The following is a 25,364-nucleotide window of genomic DNA, read 5'->3' as shown; positions in this document are numbered from 1 at the left end:
TATCCATTCTTTGGGAGATTATATTGATCCCTGTACTACGACAGATACCAATTGTAGTCTTGGCAAAGGTGGATAGAATTGTGGGAAACCACCGAAACGCGTCGACGCATTCTCCAGTATAATTCTCGACTCGGATATCTTTGTTGATACACTGTATTGTTGTGTGCATAACATTGGTGTCAGATATAGAGTTTGAATATACGCTTAGTATTGTACGAGTTTAATGTCTTACTGTTTTCTGTCTTCATGTATCAATTTTGCTGGTCAATATTGAATGTCAGGTTTTTCATGGTTTCCATTGTTTTAAAAATCTGTGTCAAGTGGTCTTTTAGCCGCCCACTTTTTTAATTACTGTATGATTAATAAATTGTGGTCCTTTTTTATATACGTGAATCTTGTAATTGTTTTCGTCTTTGAAGTTTTACAAATTTTATTTCTGTTCAAGGGAATCTCTTCGTTTTGTATTGGTTGGTTAACCCTACTTCCCTTGATTATCGTTAAGGGGTACCTCTCATATTTTCTCCCTATGTTTTGATAAAGCCAAACCAAAGTTAGCATATAACCGCGAGGATTATAATGCACTTAAGAGTATATGGTATGGCAATATCCCGGAACAGCTAAGGGAGTTGTTCCCGACAGCTGCAGACAGGCTCAGCTCATGCTAGAGCACCATCTCACATGAAAACGCACTCTGCCCCAAGGATTGCAGGGGCCTTCCATAGGAATGGCTTATAGGTTAACATGTGTCCAGTTAGGGTTAGATATAGGGATACTATATCTAAGCAAGAGGTGATTACACCAACTTACCCCAACTGAGTGATCAGCCAGTTGTGACAAATATGGAGGCCAGGCCAGGGGTGGCACAATACATGCTGCAGCCCCTGGTAGGCCTTGGCTACACCTATGCCCTGGGTACCTATGGTACACTGTTACAGGGGCCTATAAGGTGAACCAGTTCCAATTGTGTATGCATCTAAGGTACATGGAGTCCATTTTAAGGAGAGAGCAATCAGCCTGGGGCCCTGAATAGCAGGGTCCCAGGCTAACCATGTCAAAAACCAGCTAAACACCAGGCAAAAAGTTTGGGGGTAACCATAGTCAGATATCCACCTTCCTACAGTGCCCCTCCCTGACAACACTTCGATGTGACCCACAGTAAAAAATGTCTCAAAAGTGCCCAATATGGACATTTTGTGTGTGTAAAGTGCCCAAGCGCTGGGATATCCAGCACTGCAAATAACAGAAAGGACTATTAACAAGGGTGATTTTCCAATTGCAGACCCTGGGCAGATGAAATGCGGAGCTGACTGCACATTAAACTCTGCTGACGGCGCCTAAACCGATTATCGATAAGCTCCCTGCACACTTATCCTCTTTTCTCCCTACAGTAATTGTATTTATATACAGCACTTACTACCCCTGAAAAGGCGCTGTAACAATATCCATGTTTTATTGGCAAGCAGGAAGGGGGTGGGGGCACTCCCACATACTTGGCATCCATAAGTGGATGAGCTACCCTGCCCATGGGCTTCAGTATGTTGAAATACAAAACAAAGTAAATGTTTACTGTGAAGTAAAGGGGCAATGAGCTTAAGGACCATAATAATGAAAGAGCAAGCACGCTTGGTGCCACGCTAAAAGAAACAAGCCCGCACAACACAACAAGCGCGGCTGCTAAGGTGAAAGCGACTGCCCTGTGTTTAATTAGTAACCTGATCCGCGACGAGGAATGCAGCTGCACCCTGCGTGCCACTGCTCACTCCAGAGAACAAAAACGCCTTTGGATTGAACATTTGAAGAAGTGGTGGGACATGCACCTGCCTTTGGCCATTTGCGCGCTTTCATTATTGAAAGACACACACAAAGGCCAATCCAATGTGTGAGTTTAATGTGGATACAGACCCAAACGGAGAAGTTTGGAGCGCTCACAAGAAGCCACCCATAGAGCAGTGCATGTGCTCGACCTAAAAAAGTAAAACTCAAGACCTAATTAGGGGCCAATTCTTAAAAAAGTGTCACAAAAGTGCTCTCATCATATATGCCCTTGCATTGGTGCAAGTTTACTGCTTTCATGAATTCACCATAATATACACAAGTAGGTTAGGAAATAGTATTCCTAGAAAATGTTCTGCATTTTAGCATGAGCAAATATGTATGTGTAGATTTCACTTGTGTGAAAATCTGATGAACTTTTACAAGTTCACACTCCCTCCAACCACTTTTTTTCCCCAACTGTGGAAGAAGTTTTATTTCTGCCTTTGTCAAGAGTACATTTTCAACCTTTTTCAGTATGGGAAAAGATTAGAGAAGAGCTGGTGAAAACCCTTAAAACATGCAAGTTAGTAGGTTTGCACAGACTCCGAAGCGCATTCCAACCCCAACACTATTCCTCAACCCTAGCTCCAGTCCCACAGTAAAGATTTGTGGAATGGTGATAAAATGCGGGATTTGCTAGAAATCAAACCACAGTATAGTCTGAGTACCGGTATGATCAGAGAGCCTACTATCAGAGCCTTTATTTAATGAGTATACTGCCATAATTTATCGTCGCACTACGTGGCACCTAAGTGACAAGTGGATTTTTTTTACAGGACAAGAAGATTTACGAAGCAACCTGTCCCGTGGACAAGTAGATACTTTTATTACATTCCACACCTCTAGCACTGCGAGTTCAAAATGAGTTATTAACCCGTAATAATTGTTGAAAAAAGTAAAAATCTGCCACAGCAAGGAGAAGTACCTTTTCAGAAGCTCCAAGTTATTAATCAGGGTGTTTATGCCTCCGAAATACAATCTTTGATTGTCAAACTGATGCACTTGCTTCACTGCCTCTCTTGCAAAATGGCATTTGGTTCAACAACCAGCTAATCGAGATACCATCTCTCAACCTACTGGCGCTAGTTTAACAGAACAACATGTTATAGATGTGTTGCTGATGAAAACAATATTTAAAATATATGAAAAACAAAAGATTACCTGAACATTTGGTCTATTTTTTTTGGTGGCACCTTCAAACGCTAAATAAGACAAATACGCTTGTTCACTTCCTCCAATATCCACTTTGAAGACGTCGCCAGACTTTGCAGTGACTATGCCAATCACAAGATCTCCTTTCACAGGAACATACTGAGAACGAAAATAACATGTTTATGGGCAGTAAAGAGCAAAACTAATTAAATTCTGGTTTGCCTGATGTTAAGACGTGAAGCCGCCCGCTTCCAATATGCAACTCCAATTCTATCTGTAAAAGTCATGCCACTATGAGGACCAACCAAATTATGCTGCAACAGAGGATTAAATTATGCTACCGGGTTGACTAAATTATGGAGCAAACACTAAATTTAAGAGACACATTTTGAGATTAAAGGGAAATTATGTGGCAAATCCTGTGACTTTTTTATAGTCATTTTGACATTTTAACATGCATTGACACAAAGGGTTGAAAATGCTATAAAAAAAATCATGTCTCTTAAGATAAAAGTGAGCACATTCAGCAGATCCTGTTCAAAATGTCATTAATCAACAAATCAAAATATTGTTTAGCACACAAACTCCATTTTACTAAGTGTTCGTTCCATCGCCCAAAGTAAAGCACTTCCCCCCTCAGCCCCTCAATCGGATTGTTACATTATGTGGATTATAAAGTCTCTTGAAATGCCGAATATCAGCAGCCAATAAAGTAAAGATGACTAGTTAATAAAGTTTCGTAGAGCATCAGGTATTGTTTTGCACCGCCAATTACTTTAATACCTTTGAATCCATTTGAAGTGGGAACCTTTTTGTTAGCATATGCATGCTAGATTATGTAGAAATGTATATTTATAAGGAAAGTCTGCAGCACCGCCTTTTTCCAGTGACCTTGGCTGAATTAGGCCATCACAAGGTACAACTTGTCTGCTCCATTATTTCCCAAATTGTGTCACGTTTGGTACCTGTCGTCCCTTGAGCCACCTCAATGTCAAAGCCACCTTAAGAGCTTCTCTCAACTGCTCCCATTCACCATGTCCCTCAATCATATAAGCCAATTTCTCAATTCATACTCTTAACACTGTGAGAAATAGCCCTTTGAGTAAGATATCTTACTCGATTAGGCTTGTTTTCAACTACCCCTACGTCTCTGGTTTGCTCTTTTCGATGTCTCCTGTTCTACATCATAACTTTGATAAAATCTGCGATTAAAATCTGCATTGGCATAAAATGCTACAATATATCACTAAATGTTTATAATGGTATGAAACAATAACATAACGTACCACGCAACTGTTTGATAAGTTACTATGGCAGGGATTTTATTAATTAATTCACACACACACACAACATGTATGAAGAGCCATGTAACTTATCACAGGAAATGGTCATACAAAAAACACCGAAATGTGAGAATATGTGGCACTTCACGTCAGACTTCTGAAAGAAGCGAATGCAAATAAACAGGGCAACAATCTGCTTAATGTGAATTTAGCTTTGTACACCACCACACGGGTGAGGGTTAAGCTGTTAGGCAATAACAGGAAAATCCCCATGAATAACTCATTAACCCCTTCGATGCTGATGACGAGCTCAGCTCGTCATCAGCCACGGGGGGCGTGTGCGGATGATGAGCTGAGCTTGTCATCTAACGCGGCTTTTCGAAAAAAGCCGCGTAGGGGAAAAATCACCGCAGCAGCGATGCGGTTAAAGCAAGGCTGTGTCCTTGCTCCCATGGTATTTAATCTGTACACTGCAGGCATGTCAGCAGCCCTATGATATGCCAATTTAATCCCGCCAAAAATCGGAGATGTTAAGATCACTATACTGCAATTTGCGGATAACATTGTTCTGCTGGACCATTCCAAAATTGGGGTTCAGAAAGCCTTAAATGGCCTCCATAAGTACAACAAGGCAAATAAAATAACAGCGAATGAGTAAAAAACAAAAAATTTAACCTTTGGGAGGACGACCAAGGAATCAAACTATTGCTGGACTATGGACCGTCAAAAAATCATTGAGACAAAATAGAACAATTACTTGGGCATGTGGCTTTCCACAAGCGGCGGTACCAAAACCCACTTGAGCTACCTTAAAGTAAAAGGCCACACTAATTACTACTAGACTTTGCCAGCTTAACACGGGATTAGAAAGTCCCTCTTCTGTCCCAATACGAAGGATGCTCAGGGCCACCCTACTACATGCGATCACCTACGACCAAGAAGTCTTCCCGGGGCAACTTACTAAAACTACAGAACAGTTCCATCTAAAAGTATATAAGAGTATTTAGGCTGCCCAAATACATAAGAGGTTGTCTGATTAGACTTTAATTCAGGTAGGCAGTTCAAGAATGGGCCTATATGGGCACCTTTTAAAAATACTACTATAGATGTATTATGCCACGCTTAACACCTTTAAGTCTGTTCTCAAGAATATATTTAAAATTAAGAATAGCCCTTGGTCCATTTCCTAAATGTGTCAGCTGAGTCCCTCCAAGTAGACATATCTGCACTTAACAAATCACTGCTTTCACACACAGCACTTAATACTATTTTGAAAAAGCAGATAAAAGCATTGTCAAAATCAAGTGACAATGACAAACTAAAGAACACACCGATATAGAAGCGATGACAACTTTGTATGCTAATATTGACCCACCCTGTTGAAGCCGTAACTATACCTGCAGTGCTCAATTGGAAAAGCCGGTACTGAACAAACACTGGCTGCACGGTTGATGGGATTTCAAATTCAAGAAACTAATCCAAACTGGCCATCTCTTTCCAAGATTATGAAGTGTAGGCTGTGTGGCTACAAAAGAGAAACTTTTAACCACTTATTATGCTGCTGTCCTAACCACAGCATAAGAACAGGCAATGAGAATAAGAATTTTGTCTTCACTATGTTGGAGCCAACTGAATTAGCAAAATGTGGGAGATACATTAGAGTGGTACACGACCTCCTTAAAGACCTCAACAAGTCTGCCTAAATCAAAATCTGGAAAAGATAAAATTGAACTGTAGAAAGCTTGGAGTGGCATGTAGATTCTGGGGTTTACCATGTGTAAGACTATGCAGTTTATCTTAACTCTGTTTAGCACTTTGCAATATAATGCATAGCATTTTTACTTCGTCAAAATCATTGTTTACTTGCCTTGCAATAACCACTATTTCACCTTCCTTGGAAATAAACAAATGATCCTATTGTATGTTCATTTAAGACTTTCCTCTCTGACCTTTACAAAGCTGGGAGAGGTTAAGGTCCTACACACAATAAGGGCGCCACTCTAGACCTTATCATTGCCAAAGACAACATCATACAAGTAGGAGACATCTTACCCTGCGACTAGTCTGATTATTTTCAAATTCCCTTCCTCGTCCTAGATCAGGGTTTGGGTAGACAGGGTCAACCCCTTAAAGTGAAACAACTGACTCGCAATATGAGAGACCTCAACATCAATATACTAACTTCAAACTCATAAAATAGACTACAACCAATATGACCAACCTTGACGATCTCTCGGATAATTACTTTAACATGTTGTCTAACATTCTTGATCCTATTGCAACAAAGTAGCTCAAAAGGATTCCCTTCAAACTGTTGTTTAATGGTTCCCTAAATGATGAACGGCACAGTCTTAGACTATCTGAGAGACTCTGGAGAAACATGCCCTCCACCACAAATCCCACTCAACTTAGAAAAGTGAGAAGCTCCTAAAAACAAACACATCCGACAGGCTAAAACAGACCACTTCAGAATTCAATTGGATAGAGCCAAAAACAGGTCCAAAAAACTCTTTGAAATCATTAAGGAACAATATAACCAGTCTTCCAACCAGATCTCTACTCAGATATCCCTGCTCCCTAGTAGTGATGATTTCACAGCTCACTACTCTGAAAAAAACAAGGAAAATAGAGTTGGAGCTACTACATGTCACTCCTAATCTGTTACCTAAGAAACTTCCTGCAGGATCAGTGGAGCTGGCAGAGTTCTCAACAATATCCTCACCTTTGGGCTGCTCTCTCAAAAACAACACCTCCTGGAACTTTTCTCCTCCCAGATTAAACGGAGCTCCTTCACAACGTGGCATCCCTTAAACCCTCTAACCATTTTGGTGATCCTTAACAGCTAAGCTCTATAAAGAGTTAAACTCAGCCACTCTCACTCTTTGGTCAAGGATCATTCATGAATCCCTCTTACAGGAAAATATTTCGGGCTGCCTAAAGGTTGGGCAAGTTACTCCAACTCCTAAGAAGCCCAATGCGGACCTATCATACCCTAACAACTTCAGACCTATAACCAGCAGTATGACTAGCTAAATTGCTTGAAAAATGCGTCCATTCACAGCTCTGCAAACACATTGAGAAATATCAACTCCTTGACCCTCATCAGTCAGGTTTCAGATCAGGACACAGTACTGAAACAACACTAAAGCACATTGGTGATGACACCTTGAGAGCCCGTGACCAAAATGTCCCTTATCTCCTGATCCTCTTGGACCTGTCCTCAGCTTTCGATACCATCAAACATGAAAACCTGATTGATCTTCAACACAGGATGGGTCTTTCGGGCCTGGTACTAAATTGGTTTGCCTCCTTCCTACATAACCGCACGCAAAGGATCAAAGTTTAACGTTCCCTTGCTTCCAGTATCCCTGTCTTGATTGGAGTCCCCCAAGGATCAGCGTTCTCGCCCACTATCTTCAACCTTTTTTATGGAACCACTTGCTGTCATTCTGAAATGAGCGAACATTCAGTACCACATGTATGCGGATGACACGCAACTGTACCTAAAGATCTCATCTCAAGAGGACATAAAAACACTAAATGCTGCACTTGCACAAACACAACAATGGTTAGCTCAGAACCATCTCCTACTAAATACTCTCAAACCGGAATTTCTTTTGATCTCCCCACCCAAGCACTCGGCTCCTACCCTTGACTGGATTAAACATCTCACTACCCTAAACTGCACCCCTCATGTTGTAGACTCTGCCAAATCTTTAGGTATCACCCTGGATAAACACAAACATGCAAGCGCACATCAGTGGTACTACTAGGGGAGCTAAAACAATCAACCTCAGACACTCCGACCAATGACAATTTAACGAGAGAAACAGCAGCACTTCAAACACAAAGCCGCCACTAAAACTGTGTTCCTGGAACATAAATGGACTAGGAGCAAAAACCCTCAATAAAGATTTACTGTCATACTTTCAGCAGTATGACCTAATTTTGTTACAGGAAACCTGGTTAGCAGAACCATTCCATCTTCAGGGCTATAAAACATTCTACCTCCCAGCAAGGAGAACTTCAAAATTTGGTCATGAGAAAGGTGGTTTAACCATATACACCTCGGTACAAACAATAAACTACGTAAAAGAACTCCATAATAAAAACACTTCGGGGATTGAAAATGGGATTATTGCAGTCCAGCTGGAAATAGCAACATCTGGAACCATCAGGCAGGAACTAATCCTGGTTAACACTTACCTGCACACAAAAGGCAAAAAAAGTGGGGCCAAACACCTGGTGACAGAATTGACTAAATTATAACGGAAGCGGAAAACTCGAACCTTATTGTCTCAGGAGACTTTAACATGTTCCTTTCGAAGTCATCCGGCACGAATCTGCCAATGGAAGATCATCTGTCTATCAGGGGGATTCCCCCACTGGAAGTTTGTCCATGGGGCAATTTGACAAACCTATCAAAAAGGTTAATGGAAGATTTATCAAACCTGGGTCTGATTTCAATAAATGGCCGATCCCCGGGGGACAGACCCCAAGCGGCAACTTTTCACAACACTACAGCCTGCTCGGCGATCGACTACACCTTCCTGTCTTTTTCAATGTTCACATTAGTACAAGCCTTTAGAATTGGCACATTCGACTGCAGTGACCACCTCCCGCAAGAACTGACACTGATGGCTCAAGGAACAGCTTTGACATTTCCTACCAACGGCCCAAAGCTACTGACTACTACAAAATGCAAAAGAATCAAGTGTAACATCAGTGATCCAGAGCGACTAGCGAATGATGCGAAGCAGTGCTGGGAAAGCGCTGCAGAACTGAATGCTGGTAACATTACTGCCTGGGAGTCCTTCTTGAAATCATTTGCCCTCTCGAATTCCAAGTTTAAATTGTCTCAAGAAATCGATGTACAGGCAGGCCAAAAAACATCCGTCCGGCCCATTAACGACTCAAAAAAACATCCGCAGACTCCTCTATCTCCCAATTTAAGGGCAATAAAAACGGCCATAAATAGAACACTCCGCGAACTGCAGAAAGCCGGGAGTGATAACGACCTAATTACCAAACTGAGAGCATTAAAGTGTCAAAAGAACAAAATCATGTGGCTAATCAAGCAAGAGTCCACTGAACAAACCTGGGCGAAACTCCTCTATGATTCAAAAAACAACAACAGCGCAAGATTCTGGAATACCATCAACAAAATAGAGAATCCGAACGCCCATGGTGTGAACTCTCACATCACTGAGGACACCTGGGCAAATTTTCTGTTTACACACTTTAATGAAGAAGGCCCATGCAAAAACCTACAAAGCCCTAAATTTTGCCAAGCGATCCAGACGGTCTTAAAACCTTTAGTCGAGGAGTCCAACTTCCCAGGTTCAACCGTCCAGTTGAAGGGTCGAATCGCGAAAGGCCGGAAGGAGGGAGCTCCTGGCCCAAATGGAATTCCACCCATCCTCTATAAGCAAGATCCAACTTACTGGGCCGATCAATTGCTCCCTCATTTTGTAGAAATCTGGGAGGGCCGAACAACTCCCATCCTCCTGGAGGGGTTCAATAATTGCCCCAATTTACAACAAGCATTGGAAATGCAATAGGTCTCGCATTAGGAAAGTTTGAGCTATTGGTATTGTAAATGACACTTTTTTTATTTATGTGTTGGTTTTGAAAGTAGCAAAATTAATAGCTTTGTCAGTTACAATGTCAATAGTTTTAACTTTTGCAAATGTGACACCTATAGCATTTGTAATGCAATGTGTGTTGTATTTACGTGACTTAGATGTATTGATATTACAAATAACAATGGCTTTTAATTTTGTAAATAATTAATACTTAAATAAACGTTATTGAAATTTATAATGGCAATAGCTTAAACGTTTGTAAATAACTTTTGTGAAGATTATGTTCAGTGTATTTTATTGTGACGACAATCCAAGAACATTGCATTTGCACCTACACACACAGAGCCACACACATGTAGATGTGGTGGTGGTGGATCTGGGGGATATGGTGGTGGTGGATGTGGTGGTGGTGGTGGATGTGGTGGTGATGGTGGTGGATGTGGTGGTGGTGGATGTGGTGGTGGTGGATGTGGTGAAAGTGGTGGTGGATGTGGTGGTGGGTGTGGTGGATGCGGTGGTGGATGTGGTGGTGGTGGATGCGGTGATGGATGTGGTGGTGGTGGTGAATGTGGTGGTGGTGGTGAATGTGGTGGTGGTGGTGAATGTGGTGGTGGTGGTGAATGTGGTGGTGGTGGTGGATGTGGTGGTGGTGGTGGATGTGGTGGTGGATGTGGTGGTGGTGGTGGTGGTGGATGTGGTGGTGGTGGTGGATGTGGTGGTGGTGGTGGATGTGGTGGTGGTGGTGGATGTGGTGGTGGTAGTGGATGTGGTGGTGGTAGTGGATGTGGTGGTGGTAGTGGATGTGGTGGTGGTGGTGGTGGCTGTGGCGGTGGATGTCATGGTGGATGTGGTGTTGATGGCGGATGTGGTGGTGGTAGTGGTTGCGGTGGTGGTGGTGGTGGATGCGGTGGTGGTGGTGGATGCGGTGGTGGTGGTGGATGCGGTGGAAGTGGTGGATGCGGTGGAAGTGGTGGATGCGGTGGTAGTGGTGGATGCGGTGGTAGTGGTGGATGCGGTGGTAGTGGTGGATGCGGTGGAAGTGGTGGATGCGGTGGAAGTGGTGGATGCGGTGGAAGTGGTGGATGCGGTGGTGGTGGTGGATGCGGTGGAAGTGGTGGATGCGGTGGTGGTGGTGGATGCGGTGGAAGTGGTGGATGCGGTGGTGGTGGTGGATGCGGTGGAAGTGGTGGATGTGATGGTGGATGCGGTGGAAGTGGTGGATGTGATGGTGGATGCGGTGGAAGTGGTGGATGCGGTGGAAGTGGTGGATGTGATGGTGGATGCGGTGGAAGTGGTGGATGCGGTGGAAGTGGTGGATGCGGTGGAAGTGGTGGATGTGATGGTGGATGCGGTGGATGCGGTGGAAGTGGTGGATGTGATGGTGGATGTGGTGGTGGATGTGGTGGTGGATGTGGTGGATGAGGTGGTGGATGAGGTGGTGGATGAGGTGGTGGATGAGGTGGTGGATGAGGTGGTGGATGAGGTGGTGGATGAGGTGGTGGATGAGGTGGTGGATGAGGTGGTGGATGAGGTGGTGGATGAGGTGGTGGATGAGGTGGTGGATGAGGTGGTGGATGAGGTGGTGGATGTGGTGGTGGATGTGGTGGTGGATGTGGTGGTGGATGTGGTGGTGGATGTGGTGGTGGATGTGGTGGTGGATGTGGTGGTGGATGTGGATGTGGTGGATGCGGTGGTGGTGGTAGTGGTGGATGGGGTGGTGGTTGTAGTGGATGTGGTGGTGGGTGTGGTGGTGGTGTGGTGGTGGTGGATGCGGTGGTGGCTGTGGTGGTGGATGTCATGGTGGATGTGGTGGTGGTGGATGCGGTGGTGGTGGATGCGGTGGTGGCGGTGGATGTCATGGTGGATGTGTTGGTGGATGTGTTGGTGGATGTGTTGGTGGATGTGTTGGTGGATGTGTTGGTGGATGTGTTGGTGGATGTGTTGGTGGATGTGTTGGTGGATGTGTTGGTGGTGGATGTGATGGTGGATGCGGTGGATGGGGTGGTGGTTGTAGTGGATGTGGTGGTGGATGGGGTGGTGGTGGATGCAGTGGTGGTGGATGCAGTGGTGGTGGATGCAGTGGTGGTGGATGCAGTGGAAGTGGTGGATGTGGTGGTGGATGTGGTGGTGGTGGATGCGGTGGTGAAGTGGTGGTGGATGTGGTGGTGGTGGATGTGGCGGTGGATGTGGTGGTGGTGGTGGACGTGGTGGATGCGGCGGTGGTGGTGGATGCGGTGGTGGTGGTAGTGGTGGATGGGGTGGTGGTTGTAGTGGATGTGGTGGTGGGTGTGGTGGTGGTGGGTGTGGTGGTGGTGGATGCGGTGGTGGTGGATGCGGTGGTGGTGGATGCGGTGGTGGGTGTGGCGGTGGATGTGGTGGTGGTGGTGGATTTGATGGTGGATGTAATGGTGGATGTGGTGGTGGATGCGGCGGTGGTGGTGGATGCGGTGGTGGTGGTAGTGGTGGATGGGGTGGTGGTTGTAGTGGATGTGGTGGTGGGTGTCGTGGTGGTGGGTGTGGTGGTGGTGGATGCGGTGGTGGTGGATGCGGTGGTGGCTGTGGCGGTGGATGTCATGGTGGATGTGATGGTGGATGTGGTGTTGATGGCGGATGTGGTGGTGGATGTGGTGGATGGGGTGGTGGTTGTAGTGGATGTGGTGGTGGATGTAGCGGTGGTGGTGGATGCGGTGGTGGTGGATGCGGTGGTGGTGGATGTGGTGGTGGTGGATGCGGTGGCGGTGGATGTCATGGTGGATGTGGTGGTGGTGGTGGTGGTGGATGTGTTGGTGGATGTGGTGGTGGTGGTGGATGTGGTGGTGGTTGTAGTGGATGTGGTGGTGGATGTAGTGGGGGTGTGGTGGTGGTGGATGCGGTGGTGGTGGATGCGGTGGTGGTGGATGCGGTGGTGGTGGATGCAGTGGTGGTGGATGTGGTGGTGGATGCAGTGGTGGTGGATGTGGTGGTGGATGCGGTGGTAGTGGTGGATGGGGTGGTGGTGGTAGTGGTGGATGGGGTGGTGGTTGTAGTGGATGTGGTGGTGGATGTAGTGGGGGTGGTGGGTGTGGTGGTGGTGGATGCGGTGGTGGTGGATGCGGTGGTGGTGGATGCGGTGGTGGTGGATGCGGTGGTGGATGTGGTGGTGGGTGTCGTGGTGGTGGGTGTGGTGGTGGTGGATGCGGTGGTGGTGGATGTGTTGGTGGTGGATGTGGTGGTGGCTGTGGCGGTGGATGTCATGGTGGATGTGGAGGTGATGGTGGATGTGTTGGTGGATGTGGTGGTGGTGGATGTGATGGTGGATGTGGATGTGGTGGTGGATGCGGTGGTGGTGGATGTGGTGGTGGTTGTAGTGGATGGGGTGGTGGTTGTAGTGGATGTGGTGGTGGATGTAGTGGTGGTGGTGGATGTGGTGGTGGTGGATGCGGTGGTGGTGGATGCGGTGGTGGATGTTTTGGTGGATGTGGTGGTGGTGGTGGTGGATGTGGTGGTGGTGGTGGATGTGATGGTGGCTGTGGTGTTGATGGTGGATGTGGTGGTGGATGCGGTGGTGGTGGTAGTGGTGGATGGGGTGGTGGTTGTAGTGGATGGGGTGGTGGATGTAGTGGTGGTGGGTGTGGTGGTGGTGGATGCGGTGGTGGTGGATGCGGTGGTGGTGGATGCAGTGGTGGATGTGGTGGATGCGGTGGTGGATGCGGTGGTGGATGCGGTGGTGGATGCGGTGGTGGATGCGGTGGTGGATGCGGTGGTGGTGGATGTGGCGGTGGATGTGGCGGTGGATGTGGCGGTGGATGTGGCGGTGGATGTGGTGGTGGTGGTGGATGTGATGGTGGATGTGGATGTGGTGGTGGATGCGGTGGTGGTGGATGTGGTGGTGGTGGATGCGGTGGTGGTGGGTGTGGTGGTGGCTGTGGCGGTGGATGTGATGGTGGATGTGGTGTTGATGGCGGATGTGGTGGTGGATGTGGTGGATGGGGTGGTGGTTGTAGTGGATGTGGTGGTGGATGTAGCGGTGGTGGTGGATGCGGTGGTGGTGGATGCGGTGGTGGTGGATGCGGTGGTGGTGGATGTGGTGGTGGTGGATGCGGTGGCGGTGGATGTCATGGTGGATGTGGTGTTGATGGCGGATGTGGTGGTGGATGTGGTGGATGGGGTGGTGGTTGTAGTGGATGTGGTGGTGGATGTAGCGGTGGTGGTGGATGCGGTGGTGGTGGATGCGGTGGTGGTGGATGCGGTGGTGGTGGATGTGGTGGTGGTGGATGCGGTGGCGGTGGATGTCATGGTGGATGTGGTGGTGGTGGTGGTGGTGGATGTGTTGGTGGATGTGATGGTGGTGGTGGATGTGGTGGTGGTGGTAGTGGTGGATGGGGTGGTGGTTGTAGTGGATGTGGTGGTGGATGTAGTGGTGGATGTGGTGGTGGTGGATGCGGTGGTGGTGGATGCGGTGGTGGATGTTTTGGTGGATGTGGTGGTGGTGGTGGTGGATGTGGTGGTGGTGGTGGATGTGATGGTGGCTGTGGTGTTGATGGTGGATGTGGTGGTGGATGCGGTGGTGGTGGTAGTGGTGGATGGGGTGGTGGTTGTAGTGGATGGGGTGGTGGATGTAGTGGTGGTGGGTGTGGTGGTGGTGGATGCGGTGGTGGTGGATGCGGTGGTGGTGGATGCAGTGGTGGATGTGGTGGATGTGGTGGTGGATGCGGTGGTGGATGCGGTGGTGGATGCGGTGGTGGTGCATGTGGCGGTGGATGTGGCGGTGGATGTGGCGGTGGATGTGGCGGTGGATGTGGCGGTGGATGTGGCGGTGGATGTGGTGGTGGTGGTGGATGTGATGGTGGATGTGGATGTGGTGGTGGATGCGGTGGTGGTGGATGTGGTGGTGGTGGATGTGGTGGTGGTGGATGTGGTGGTGGTGGGTGTGGTGGTGGCTGTGGCGGTGGATGTGATGGTGGATGTGGTGTTGATGGCGGATGTGGTGGTGGATGTGGTGGATGGGGTGGTGGTTGTAGTGGATGTGGTGGTGGATGTAGCGGTGGTGGTGGATGCGGTGGTGGTGGATGCGGTGGTGGTGGATGCGGTGGTGGTGGATGCGGTGGTGGTGGATGCGGTGGATGCGGTGGCGGTGGATGTCATGGTGGATGTGGTGGTGGTGGTGGATGTGTTGGTGGATGTGATGGTGGTGGTGGATGTGGTGGTGGTGGTAGTGGTGGATGGGGTGGTGGTTGTAGTGGATGTGGTGGTGGATGTAGTGGGGGTGTGGTGGTGGTGGATGCGGTGGTGGTGGATGCGGTGGTGGTGGATGCGGTGGTGGTGGTAGTGGTGGATGGGGTGGTGGTGGTAGTGGTGGATGGGGTGGTGGTTGTAGTGGATGTGGTGGTGGATGTAGTGGGGGTGGTGGGTGTGGTGGTGGTGGGTGTGGTGGTGGTGGATGCGGTGGTGGTGGATGCGGTGGTGGTGGATGCGGTGGTGGTGGATGCGGTGGTGGTGGATGCGGTGGTGGATGTGGTGGTGGATGTGGTGGTGGATGTGGTGTGGGTGTCGTGGTGGTGGGTGTGGTGGTGGTGGATGCGGTGGTGGTGGATGTGTTGGTGGTGGATGTGGTGGTGGCTGTGGCGGTGGATGTCATGGTGGATGTGGAGGTGATGGTGGATGTGTTGGTGGATGTGGTGGTGGTGGATGTGATGGTGGATGTGGATGTGGTGGTGGATGCGGTGGTGGTGGATGTGGTGGTGGTTGTAGTGGATGGGGTGGTGGTTGTAGTGGATGTGGTGGTGGATGTAGTGGTGGTGGTGGATGTGGTGGTGGTGGGTGCGGTGGTGGTGGATGCGGTGGTGGTGGATGTCATGGTGGATGTGGAGGTGATGGTGGATGTTTTGGTGGATGTGGTGGTGGTGGATGTGGTGGTGGTGGTGGATGTGATGGTGGCTGTGGTGTTGATGGTGGATGTGGTGGTGGATGCGGTGGTGGTGGTAGTGGTGGATGGGGTGGTGGTTGTAGTGGATGGGGTGGTGGATGTAGTGGTGGTGGGTGTGGTGGTGGTGGATGCGGTGGTGGTGGATGCGGTGGTGGTGGATGCAGTGGTGGATGTGGTGGATGTGGTGGTGGATGCGGTGGATGTGGTGGTGGATGCGGTGGATGTGGTGGTGGATGCGGTGGATGCGGTGGATGTGGTGGTGGATGTGGTGGTGGATGTGGTGGTGGATGCGGTGGTGGATGCGGTGGTGGTGCATGTGGTGGTGGATGTGGCGGTGGATGTGGTGGTGGTGGTGGATGTGATGGTGGATGTGGTGGATGTGGCGGTGGATGGGGTGGTGGATGGGGTGGTGGTTGGAGTGGATGTGGTGGTGGGTGTGGTGGTGGTGGGTGTGGTGGTGGTGGTGGTGGATGCGGTGGTGGTGGCTGTGGCGGTGGATGTCATGGTGGATGTGGAGGTGATGGTGGATGTGTTGGTGGATGTGGTGGTGGTGGATGTGATGGTGGATGTGGTGTTGATGGTGGATGTGGTGGTGGATGCGGTGGTGGTGGATGTGGTGGTGGTTGTAGTGGATGTGGTGGTGGATGTAGTGGTGGTGGTGGATGTGGTGGTGGTGGTGGATGCGGTGGTGGTGGTGGATGCGGTGGTGGTGGATGAGAAGCAGCAGGGGAGGAGTGCTGCTGGCGATTGACTGGCGATTTGATGCGCACAGCAGGCGAGCCCTAAAAAGGCAGGCCAATGACACAGGCTCCTGAGGACATGGACTACTGGCTGAGTCCCGGCAAAAAGCGCCGTGGACGAAACTGTGTGTATATCTCGAGAAGCCAACGAGGCAGCGGAGTGCGTTAATGCACCGGATACAGAAATGAAGGCGCACATAAAAAGGTCACGGTTCTGGTGGTTTTTATGTCACCGCAGTTGTCGTATGCAACCAGCAAGTTTCATATTTATTTTAACCATTACCATGTTGTTCCTTTACCGAGACTTGCTTCGGAGTTAGCAATGCATATTTTATGTTGTAAATGGACCCAAACTGTGTTTTGAACTGATTGCAATAATGCTGATGTTGAGTTTGTATACCCGAAAAAATAAACCGAAATTAAAAAATATTTTTTTTTCATATTTAGAATACGATTTCACGAATGAAAACACAATTCCTTCAACAAGCCTGCCTGCTCTTTCTTCAGTAAGAAAGCGCCTAGAGGCGCAGGTGTCCTGGTTTGTTCATGCATGCATTATGCACGTCTCCCAGAAGATTTACACGTTCAGAATACCTTTCATCCGTCCCAGGTGAATAAAATGAGAAGCCAGGGCTCGAATAACAGAAACACCTATTATTGACAGCGGCTAAAAGCCGATAGACCGGACAGCAACCGCTATGTTAACAACAAACATTGTAGCCGAAAGCGGAACTCTTTCTGGCAACCAGTATAGAAACAAGCAAGCTTCATAAACACACCAGGAAATACATGGAAGAGTCCCCACTGACGTCACTGGACCAAGATCAGACAGGCAGCTCAAGGGAGCTCCAATGCTCTTCGGGGCAGATGACCTCACAGGAAATTATCCCGCCTGACGTTTGACCCACAAAATGTAACCCAAATCAAAAACCATGGCAGATCTATTTTTATAAACAATCTTTATTTCAGGTTCGAAGAAGAGCAACATGTTTAATTGAAAAAAAACACCTCACTACAGTCCAGACACAAACGAGCAGCTACAAAGGCATGCAAACACAGCAGGCAAACAATCTCGAAAACAATTGTAATCAGCCTGGAGGCAGCACACACAGCCTGGTGACACGAGAGACAAGGAGAAACACGGCCGTCAAAGTGAAAGTACGGCCGGCTGAGGGCATTGCTGTGGGGAGGGGGGATGAGAAATGCGACACGGCGGGCAGGGGAGGGGGCGGAGCGGGGAGAGCGGCATGAGGGTGTGAAGCAGCAGGGGAGGAGTGCTGCTGGCGATTGACTGGCGATTTGATGATGTGCACGCGCATTTTAGGTCAATGCGCTTGCGCATTGACCTAAAAGCGCACAGGCACAGCATCAAATCGCCAGTCAATCGCCAGTCTAGGTAAAGCTTATTTAAGCCCCTATAGAGCTTCGCCAGCTATGCGCATGCGCACAGCAGGCGAGCCCTAAAAAGGGCAATAAGAACGAGGCAAAGAACTATAGGCTCATAGCCCTTATAGATATAGACGCCAAATACTTCTTTTGGAAGAATTAACAGCATGGGCGTCTCGCAAAAAACTAATCCCCATTAATCAAACCGGATTTAAAAAAAATCTGGGGACCACGACAAATATCTTAACCCTTTCCCTGATGACAGATGCTACAATCAAACACAAAAAAACACTATATGTGTGTTACATCGATTTTTCCGCTGCATTTGACAGCGTTGACAGAGGAAAACTGTGGGCAAAACTATCAAGGTGGGGAGTGGACCCAAAATTGCTGAAACTTCTGATGTTACTACATACAGATACCTGGATCCAAGTAAAACTGGGGGGCGGCAACTGTCTGTCAAAAGAAATACCAACCACAAAAGGGTTGAAACAGGGGTGCGTCCTCGCACCGACTCTGTTCAACCTTTTTATGTCCGACCTCTTCAAAGATCTGGACAACTGTAACCACCATGCCCCAAAGCTAGGGGGTTTTACGCTGTCCAACCTACTATACGCGGATGACCTGATACTAATCAGTCAAACACCAGTAGGCCTGCAACACCTCATCAACACCACAAGCAAATTTGCCGAAAAGAATGGGCTAAGCGTAAACACAGAAAAATCAAAGGTGATGGTACTAAATCATAAATCAAAAAAGCATGCCTTCCAATGGTCTCTCCAAGACAAAAAAATGGAAATAGTCCAAGAATACAAGTATCTTGGCATTATCTTTGACTCAAATGGTTCCTTTAAGCAACAAGAAACATCAATAAGGAACAGTGGGATCTCACTGGCCATTGCATTAAAAAACATCAAAAATAAAATAGCGGGGCCATATTTAATCCCCTTGCTAGACATATTTTGTGCGAAATTGCTGCCGTCAATTACATATGGTAGTGAATGCACGAGAGGGAAGGATGAGACCATCTTAGACAAAGGGGTCAGCAAAACATTGCGAATGCTATTCGCACTTCCTCCATACACCTCTCCAGCACAGCTAAGGCTCGAGTTTGGCCTACAGAAACAGCAAATCGCACGCAAGGGTGCATACGTAAAATGCTGGCACAAAGTAAAGAACGCGGAAACAGACTCTCTGAATGCCCATCTTTGGAAAGAATTGGAAATACAAGGACTCCCCTGCAATGCTCTACCTCCAAGCAGCCATAAATTCCCTTGTGCTAAGAGATCTTTGGGACTCGAGTTGTACACACAATTGCTTCAAGCGTCTTGTCAATAAATCTGTGAAAACAATTTCCTTGGAAGAGGACAAAACAGCATTAACCAAGAGGTCCCATGGGTGGTTTGTGATTCAAGGCTACATCAGCGCCACACCACAGCCATACCTCAGCACCGTCTTTTCAAGAAAGGCGAAGGAAGACTTTTTGCGGTTGTGGGTGGGGGTAATACTATCTAAAGCACATCTCCCCCCCCCCCCCCCCCCGGATGCGCTTGGATTGCAATCCTAAGTGTAGGCTCTGCAAAAATGCCAAGGACGACGTTCTGCACCTGCTGTGTAGCTGCAAAGCTCTAGATAGTACCTGAAAGAGCTTACTAACACAGCTCTGGAACTAAAGACGCGTGCGAACTCGCAGACAAGCTCTGCTGATGAGCTTTAAGGGAGAAGACATCCAACTAGCAAGCAGGCTAGTGCGTTTTATGAAATTAGCTAACACGGCCCGAAACCCAGCGGTTAGCAACTGAATTTGACTTAGCGTGATTTGCTTCCGCTCTTCATGACTATTTTTCTTTGATAATCAAAGACACAACTGATCGTGAAAGTCCCTTTTCCCTAATGCATAGTACTCTACTAGCCGCATGGCTTCTTTTTGCTCCTTCTAACTTTTTTAAATGTTTTTTTTTTAATTGCTTTCCAAAATGCTTTTTTCATGTACTTTCCGCTTTCCTGTTTTTATTGACTAATTGCAAAGATTTTAATTAATCAAGCAATAAAGATTATTATTATTATTATTACTAGGGGAGCCAATTTCCAACATAACACACTTAAGATCAAACCTTTTCTCCCCCCCGAAGACCTCAGGATGGCGGTTCAATCCCCGATTATCTCTAGGTTTGAATATGGGCTAGTGACCCTTGCTGGACTTCACAAAGCTAGCCTGGCCCCACTCAGAACTACCCTGCACGCATCAGCTGGACTCATAACGGACTCGAGAAAGTATGGTCAAATTCCCACAGACCTTCTGCAACTAAATTGGCTATTTATTGAAGCCAGAATCAGACTCAAGATAGCTTGCCTGACTCATAAAGCCAAACACTACACCACCCCATACTACCTGGCAAATAAGCTTGAACTATCGGACTCCAGCCGGAACCTTAGAAGTACATCCACCCTTCTCGTGAAACCTCCAAGATTCAAAAAGAAAAGATCTTACAACCGTGCTTTCACTGGTCTTGCTCCGAGAATTTGGAACTCACTGCCATCCGAGATCAGATCAAATCCTTCTACTACAACCTTTAAAAAACTTGTCAAAAGACTACTCCTGAAAGAACATGGACACCATCATCCTGGGATCATGCTCTTGTTTATATTAATACCCAATTCTTGTTTGCATTACACTGATGCGTTATTTAAATCTAGTCATCTATGGCTCAACTGCATTAAATGGTGATCTCGCTCTTGATAAAATGTCCTTGATTCGTATCGCACTTCTCTGGTTCGTGTTATTGTATGATGTTTTGCTCTTCGTGTGCTAGGGCACCGTTTATACAACCCCAACTCTTAACCAGAATGTTTTCCATTATGTTGTAACTTCACCTACTTTCACATTGTATTTGTAATTTGTACCCTTGTTTGCGCCAACTCTGTACAGCGCTCTGATACCCCTATGGGTCTTGTTCGCACTTTATAAAACTATTAAAAACAAATAAATGTATGCTTTTATTGGGGCTATGCCCAATGTCGCTGCTATGGACCTTTTTTTATTTTTATTATAGAATTTTGTTTTTTTAGAATGTTTGCACATTATCGTTATTTCCTTTGATAAAACACCAATTGGTTGCTACCTCAAAGTTTTTTTTACTTTACCTCAATACTGCTGATATCATTATTTTTCCATTTTCTCAGATATTTTTAAATATGGTGCTATCTGTACTGTGGTGAGTTTTGCTGTTCAGGTCTTATTACCTCACTTTTATTAACCTTGGTATTCATAGCTATTTTTAGTAATCAGCACCTGTAGTGTCTGCAGCTAATCTCAAGTCCTTCTTAGTGTATTAAATGTAATATGATAGAACTGTTGTAAAAGTTTTTCTTAAGGCATTTTAACGTATTCTATGCGCTGTTTTACGCAGATATCACTTTCTTATCAATGCCTCATGTATTGCTTTTGTTAAGAGAATCCGCACTGTGAAGCTTTTTCATTAATTATATACACTAAACAATTATTGACAACTCTACAAACTGTATTTTACCGCTTTGGCCCTGATAAGAATTATCGAAAGACGCGAAAGTCAGTCAAAACACTACCCACAATCCGTTATTCTTCATTTGAAAAACATCTGTCAGGGAAACGATTTTTTCAGGAAGCATTTAGAAGTTGTAATCTGTTAAGGCATTTGAAAACTGAAAGCCTCGATTATGCCGTGTAGTATATTGTAACGTTAAGTACTGTCAGTATATTTTAGGTAAGAAACTCTTCATGGAACTTTTATGCAACAACTAAGCCTAGCCTCAGAGAAAACCCAATGACAAATTCAGACGAGTTAAAAATGCAGGACTCGTGAATCTGCCCCTGTGCACTAATTGCCACACACCCACTCCCCTCCCTCGAGCTCCTGGCTCACTTACCCGTTTCTGCTGGGACTGCACCCAGTACACAGAGGGCTCCTTGTGTTGCAGAAGTCCGCACTTGCTGACAAGCAAAGCAGTTTCTCCATGGCGTCTCAGTCCAGGCCCGCAGATCACCCTTGCACTCGCCGCCGCAGAATTCAGCTGCAGCCCAAGCGCAACGTCCGGCTCCCGGCCGGACGAGGGAAGCACCAATACATCCCCGGGCAGCACCACCTGTCCCACCATCTCCTTCACCGGTGCCGCCATGCCTGTGCTAGAGAGGTCAGAAATAGACAAAGAGAAAGGACTTTTGCCCACAGTGAACGAACAGATAGTGTAAACACTGAAGAAGGACCTCGGTTTCAACTGAAAAGTGAAGACCTTGGTTATAGACACCGATAAGGTACGTACATCGCTATACTAAAGAACTAGAGCGCACACGTCTAGAGTGAATGTGCCAGCACTCCTCGCCATGCTACTACAGGAACCAGCGTTACAAACGTGCAGCATGCTAAATCTGTAGGTGAAAAGCTTCGTGTCTGAGCTACTGATCGCCTGCATGTTTTTACAAGGCCGTTTGCATTGGCATCTTGTTAAATATTTCATTAAATGCAAATGTAGCCAAGTATTCATTTTAGGCACACATATTTTTTTTTAGTTCAATCAATTTTTAATGAAGTAAAAAGAACTGTAATGTAATGTGGCAGTAACCATTATAAAAGTATAATAACGTGATGGTAAGTAAAAAAATAATTCTAACAAAATAAGGGTACATCTTATGATAGAAAACAAAAAAGTAGAGAATGAAAGTGAAGAGAAAGAACAAAATAGAGAAAAGAACAAAGAAGACAGAACAGAAAGCACAGAGAAGAAACGAAACAAAATGAGGAAGAAGATTTGAAAATATTCGGGGCCGAATGTAAAGAGAGAAAGAGTGGAATCCAAAAAAAGGTCAACTTTGATCTTTTGTTGAAGACTTAAAGTGTAATCAGCATCAATTATCTAATTGTCACAAAAAAAGTTCCACCAGGTGAGAACTGATAATTAAGTAACATATGCACAATAGAGCCATGCTCAGTGGTACAAGATCAACAAAAAGAGAAAAGGAATCAAATGTGTTAATATGAGCTGGAGTGTATGTGGCTTTATAATAAATAAAAAGCGAATGGGTATATTTGCTGCCCTTGAAGTTTTTTCCATTTTTAACCATAACTGTCCCATAAATCCGCAGAGTAGGGACCCCTCCGGTTGGAAAATGGTCTTCTCTGAAAGGTCACTCCAAACTTTTTGCTTTCCTTTTCCCCTTTTTTTCTGACCTTTCTGTTGGCTTTAAGACTCTGGGCAGTTTCCCACTGCTGTGCTAAGGTGCATGTGCTTCCTTCTCTAAACATGGTATAATTGGTTTACACTTGTTTGGCATATTTGATTTACTTGTAAGTTCCTTGGAAAGTGGTATACCATAGACTCGGGCCTGTAAATTAAATGCATACCCTTCCCACTTAGGCCGAAAAAAGCAAAGAGAACAGATAGATGATGGACGGAATGCTGAAATATGCGAATATTCACCCCCAATCATGGATCTGGGTTTAATCCATTGTTTTTTTTTGTTCACCATGCCACCCCAGTTTGGACCTAGCCATATGCGAATCATTCTTGACCCTGCTCCTCAAGGGAACAGTCCAGCCCGAAATGCCAGGCCAGGTCCTCCCTGGACCAGAAACAGGCATCCTGGGACCATTTTTGGGTAACATCCCTTGTTGGAACCTGCAAGGTCTGGTTGGCTAAGGGGTTACTCCCAACCAGGCAGAACTGCAGCTCCCATTAAGGGCAGATCATTATACTTGATGTATAACCCGTGCTCACCCTTGGGTAGCTTGGCAATGAGCAGTCAGGCTCACTACAGAGGCAAAGTGTAAAGCAAAGGCACAGCAGCCACTCACGATAAATACATGGAGCGTCACAAGAGACTTCACACAGGATGTATGTAAAATGTGTATATTCAACACACATATTTAATCATTATAACATAAATATCATATACTTTTGTCATAAAACACATTCGGAAATATTACCAGCAGTACTAGGCCCACTTGAATTGTTATGATATCACTAGTATGCACACTGTGAACAATTCCTAGTCTGACCTACCCCAAATGGAGAGAGAGCACCCTTATGCGGTGCACAATATCAAAATTATGTACAAACAATAAAGCCTCCTTCATCTTCTGCATGTGATGTTCCTTGTTTTCATGTGGCTTATTACACTTTTTGTGTTTTTTTAGGAGGTAGTTTCTCATGTGGAATTTAGATTTTTCTCAAGAAGAATTGATTTTTTTGTCACTTTAATATCACTTTAAACACTAGTCATAGAGACACACTTTTGATAAACTGTTCAGTTTCAAATATCAGAAGTAAAATATGCCTTAGAATATAAAATTATCAAAGCAACACAATGTGGCGAACATCCCATTCTTCACATTACAAGTTCCAATGGCTATAATGCACATGTAGTATTGCAGATCAGATATCCACTATGTTTGTGATGCAGTATCCCATCCACCAAACTCTAAATAAAGTTCATAATCATTATATGAAAAAAAAATTATGTACATACAAGAAAACAGAACACTTTTTAGCAGCACTGCTGGCCGGAGCCATGCGGGGAAACCCAATATCAAAAGGTATTGTGCTTTTGGCAACAATCAACATATAAGGCAGGCTCGCTGGTGAGTGATGTGAATGACAGGCACATGATCACTCCCACTCCTACACACCCTCTCCGCGCCACTACGAGGTGCGACAGGTATCAGCCAGTCTGTATGGCATGTTCTTACATACACATACGCACGCAGCACCCTAATGCGGTGCCACTGGTACCCAGCAGGTCAACGGCTCAGCCTCTGCAGACTCCATGGCCAAGCAAAAAGAACAGATAATCTCCCAAGTGGGATGGGTATGCACAGATGTGGGTGCCATGCTCACCATGCCACTGGACTCAGGCTAGCCTGGCTGATTAGGGGTGATACACCAAAACTGATCCCAGGGGGCCTGTTTGTGGTCCAAGGAGGACCTGGGTGGCAGTTCAGAATCGACTGCTCCCATGGGAAGCAGGATCAAGACTGATTTGCAAATGACTGGGTCCAAACTGGAAAGGCATGGTGAGCAAAAACGATACATTTGGATCCAGATCTCTGTACTGGGGATGAATGTTTCACATTGTTCAGCATTTTGTCTATCAATTGTTCTTTTTGCACTAGTGGGCCTGCAGCACTGAACGTGCCACCCACAGAACTGGCCTCTCACACCTGTTTCAGGCGTGCCACTGCAGGGCCTGACAGGACCTGTGTGTGCAGTTTACTGCCACTACGACTTCACATTTAAAACTACTTGCCAAGTTTTAAACTCCACTTTTATTACACATAAATCACCTCTAAGGTTTGAAGTTTAATTATTATGCTTGATTAATTACAACCATTGTATACACTAAAAATAAAATATCTTACAATTTTTTGATAAAACCATCATAAAAATTCCCAAATTTTTATCAACATTAAGTATAAGGATACATAAAATCATTCAGGTCATTAGAGGAAGTGCACAAATTATTAAA

At 46.3% G+C, this 25,364-nt stretch overlaps 1 protein-coding gene across 1 annotated transcript in view; it reads right to left on the bottom strand.

Annotated features, from left to right (window-relative positions):
* EXOSC3 (exosome component 3) overlaps nucleotides 1-24,220 on the bottom strand; it is a 64,946-nt gene extending 40,726 nt beyond the window's left edge. The window contains exons 1-2 of the mRNA XM_086961861.1: nucleotides 21,773-24,220; nucleotides 2,977-3,126 (exon numbers count right to left, since the gene is read on the bottom strand). Coding sequence (XP_086817987.1) covers nucleotides 2,977-3,126; nucleotides 21,773-22,021 — 399 coding nt within the window. The 5' untranslated portion in view covers nucleotides 22,022-24,220. The remainder of the gene's footprint in view (nucleotides 1-2,976; nucleotides 3,127-21,772) is intronic.
* Between the last annotated feature and the right edge of the window lie 1,144 nt (nucleotides 24,221-25,364).

The sequence above is a fragment of the Lissotriton vulgaris genome, chromosome 3_1 (genome assembly GCF_964263255.1).
Source record: "Lissotriton vulgaris chromosome 3_1, aLisVul1.2, whole genome shotgun sequence".
Taxonomy (NCBI): domain Eukaryota; kingdom Metazoa; phylum Chordata; class Amphibia; order Caudata; family Salamandridae; genus Lissotriton; species Lissotriton vulgaris.
The sequence above is the reverse complement of the archived record's forward strand: the minus strand, read 5'-3'. Positions and strand labels throughout refer to the sequence as shown.